This window comes from Lupinus angustifolius, chromosome LG12, assembly GCF_001865875.1.
Source record: "Lupinus angustifolius cultivar Tanjil chromosome LG12, LupAngTanjil_v1.0, whole genome shotgun sequence".
Lineage (NCBI taxonomy): Eukaryota > Viridiplantae > Streptophyta > Magnoliopsida > Fabales > Fabaceae > Lupinus > Lupinus angustifolius.
In genome coordinates, this window is record NC_032020.1 from 12,047,384 (window position 1) to 12,051,007 (window position 3,624).

The window sequence follows — 3,624 nt, forward strand, 5'->3', positions numbered from 1 at the left end:
CATGACAGGTAAAGAAGATTTGTTCTCAGATATATAGTTCATTAAAACCAAGGGTATCTTTCTAACAAAACACTTCACCTAATTAACCAATCATTTCTCTTCCAACCCTCCTAAATAAAAGGCAACCCCTTAACCCTCTTCCTTCACATCAATACACAACATCTCCAAAGCTCTAACACTATACTAGGCATTACCAATTGCAAAACCATCTCAACACAAACACTCCTTCAATCCTAAAAATGAGAACAATGCAAGAAACCCTCTTTTTCACTACTTCGCTTCTAATATTAGCACTCATTACCTTGTACACCACCACAACTTCAGCTCAGCTCTCGCCAATTCAACCCCCAACAACATCACCTCCGGCCTCACCATTATCATCACCACCACTGTCACAACCATCTCCACCGGCCGCCACCGCACCGGCTCCAGGATTCAACACAAATCCCATAGTACCAGTGACACCAAGTTCAGCCCCCACAGCCACTATTATCCCAAAATCTCCCACCATTGACATAATCAATATCTTGGGAAAGGCCAAAAGGTTCTCAGTCCTCACTCGCCTTCTGAAAAGCACACAACTCGTCAACCAATTAAACTCACAGCTTCTAACATCAGGCTCAGGAGGGTTAACCATTTTTGCACCAGAGGACAGTGCCTTCTCAAAACTGAAAGCAGGGTTTTTGAACTCACTAAGTGATAGACAAAAGGTGGAGCTTCTTCAGTTCCACACCCTTTCTTCCTTCATTTCAATCTCAAACTTTGACACCCTCACAAACCCGGTTCAGACACAAGCCGGTAATGATGCTCAAAGGCTTCAACTCAATGTCACCACATTTGGTGGCAACCAAGTCAGCATTGCAACCGGCGCTGTCAACGCCACCATCACCGGTGCTGTGTACACGGACAGCAAGCTTGCTATATATCAGGTGAGTCCAATTATTTATACAACAAAATTGAATATCGAACACTGTATTTTATACCAACATTGTTATATATGCAACAATAACTTGGCATGACAGTTTCTTTTTGGGAAAGATAGAGGGAAATAATAAGAGAGAAATTGCTGATTTTTTCAAGCTTTCATGTACAAAATTATTATAAAAACAATTTTGTTTTTATACTCTACAACTTCTAACATACTGTGTCACAATATGGTGTTAACATGGTATTAATATAATGTTTAGGTGGACAAGGTGCTTCTTCCTCTTGATCTCGTGCTTCCTAGTAAAGCTCCGGCACTGGCACCGGTGGCAGCGAAGAAAGGAGGTTTACATAAAATGAATTCGTCATCTACAGAAGATAGTAGTAGCAGTGTTGGTGGTGGTGATGAAAGTGATAGTGCATTGCCGGTGGAAATTTCTGCAGGTTACGTGAGTTACAAGGTAGGGTTAATGTGGGTGAGTTTTGTTGTTGGAGGGGGATTGGTGGGTGGAACCATGATATGATGCTGTGGAATTGTGAATAATAGGGATCCAATAATTTTTGTTGTGATGTTGAGGTTTTATGAGCAAACGTGTGATGTTTTGGAGTTTTGCTTTGTGTGAAATGTTACTTGTATGCTCCTAGTGGGGTTCTTCTACTGTTATGTATATTTTCTTTTTCATTTTATTTGATAACTTGTGGCTTCGTTTATGTCCTTGTAGTTATGTTTATGAAGGAAATGTTCCTGTGTAAATTATTTTTTATAATAATTTGGTTTTCACACAACTTTTGCTCTTACTATGGAATATATTTATTATCTTACTTTTTGTACTACTTTATACATCATTAATTTTGATAGATTGAAAAAAATTATTGAAGTTAAAAATATAATCATTAAATATTTTTCTGGTCAATTATATATTTTCATACATGAAGTGTGATAAAGAATAATTTGTATTGATAATGATAATAACAGAAATATTAGATTATAAGAAGATAAATTCTACTAGCAGCCACAATTCTTATATAGCTTCAACAACTATTTTTAGGTTTAGACAAGTAGTAAAAAATGGGCTTAAGACATTTAGCTCAAGGGGAGAAAAACACTGCAAGCAATAATTAAAATTAGAATTCTTCCACATAATCACTAAGTCATTTGGGCTTCTGTTTGGACCTCTTGGTCTCCTCCATAATTGGATTACTATCAGAGTGACACAAAAATGTGGGATAATATATTTGTTCTGTCTTACTATATATATAATCTACATAAATGCATTATTGTAATATATATGTATTGACACTCTAAAAAATAATATATAATTATTATTTATTTAAATTATTTTTATTAAAGAGAGAATGAAGATTAAAAATGACGAATTATATTCATTTTTCTCTAAAGACATTTGTTTTTTTTTGTGCCTTTTATATAAACACATTTCGTTATTTTTTCTCAGTGCTATAGCAAATTATGTGAGTACTTAGAATTATTTAAAACTACTATACTAGAGTCACTAATGGAGATCACTTGTAGTTTCAATCTAATTAAAAATTGAAACTTCATTAAAAGAGAAGTTATATTTTTATATTACTTATTAGAATTTAATTGATTAGGGACATAAAAACATGATTATTTTAGGATTCATTTTTGTTTCTGACAAAATTTATATGTCCTCGTCCATGTCCTAATTTTTATTTTGATCCAATAAAAATATTTAAAAATATAAATTAATATTTTTATATTAGAGGATATTAGCGATGAATATAGAGATATAGTGATTTTGAGAGAGAGAGTATCTGGTCCCTTTATAGTCACATTTTTAAATGAATAGCTTTCCAAGGAATATGGGGAGAATGTGTGAATATAAAGCATTAGTCTTGTAAATGCTCCCAGTTTATATCAGATAATAAATGAGATGAGAACTCTTGATAAAGAAAAGTGTTATATAGCATAATAGCAACACCCTAATATTTGGTATTTGGGCTACTGGCCCAAAGATGTTGGATCAATTACAAAGGAATAGTGCATAGGCAATATTTTCAAAAACAATTTTAAGGGGCAGAAATGTTATGTTTATGTTTGGTTGGCACTTGGCAGTGAAAATAAAATGAGAAAAAGATGTATACACTAATAGTGTAAAAGTTTTTTACACTGTCATTATATTATTGACTCTTAAGTAAAATTAATATAAATAAATAATAAATGATGAATTAATTATGTATAAATCTTTATATTGTTAATGCATAGATATTACACTCAGTTCGTCTTCTGCATAAAAGATTCAGAACACCAACTTTGTTTGGAGATATTACAACTTCATTCTTTCAAAAACTAGTATATTTTCAATGTACATTTATCTAATTCTAACTTTTTAGCCACAACCCAACAAATGAGTTTAACATGACCCTTTATCAGTCACAGTCAATATAAGCGGCATGCATATATAATGTTAACTATTAATTAGTATTTAGCAACACACTCATTCATGGTCGGGAACATATTAGAATCAATGACTGTGTTGAAATAATTATATTCTTCAATTCACACTGAAAGAAGCTATACCAAAGTGTTGACTACGTTGGCCTTTCTTCATGGGATAGGTAATTAAGATTTTGTTAATGGTTTTAAATTTCCATGGTCGGTCCCTTTAATTAATAGACACGAAAACAGTCACAAAGAATTCGTAGATTCCAGCTCATTAT

The 3,624-nt window shown here is 33.0% G+C and overlaps 1 protein-coding gene across 1 annotated transcript; it reads left to right on the forward strand.

Moving 5' to 3' along the window:
- On the forward strand, positions 1–1,668 carry LOC109362766 (fasciclin-like arabinogalactan protein 11). The gene is made up of 2 exons (XM_019608785.1): positions 1–929; positions 1,188–1,668. The coding sequence occupies exons 1-2, from the start codon at positions 240–242 to the stop codon at positions 1,446–1,448; spliced, it is 951 nt and encodes a 316-aa protein (XP_019464330.1). The 5' UTR covers positions 1–239; the 3' UTR covers positions 1,449–1,668.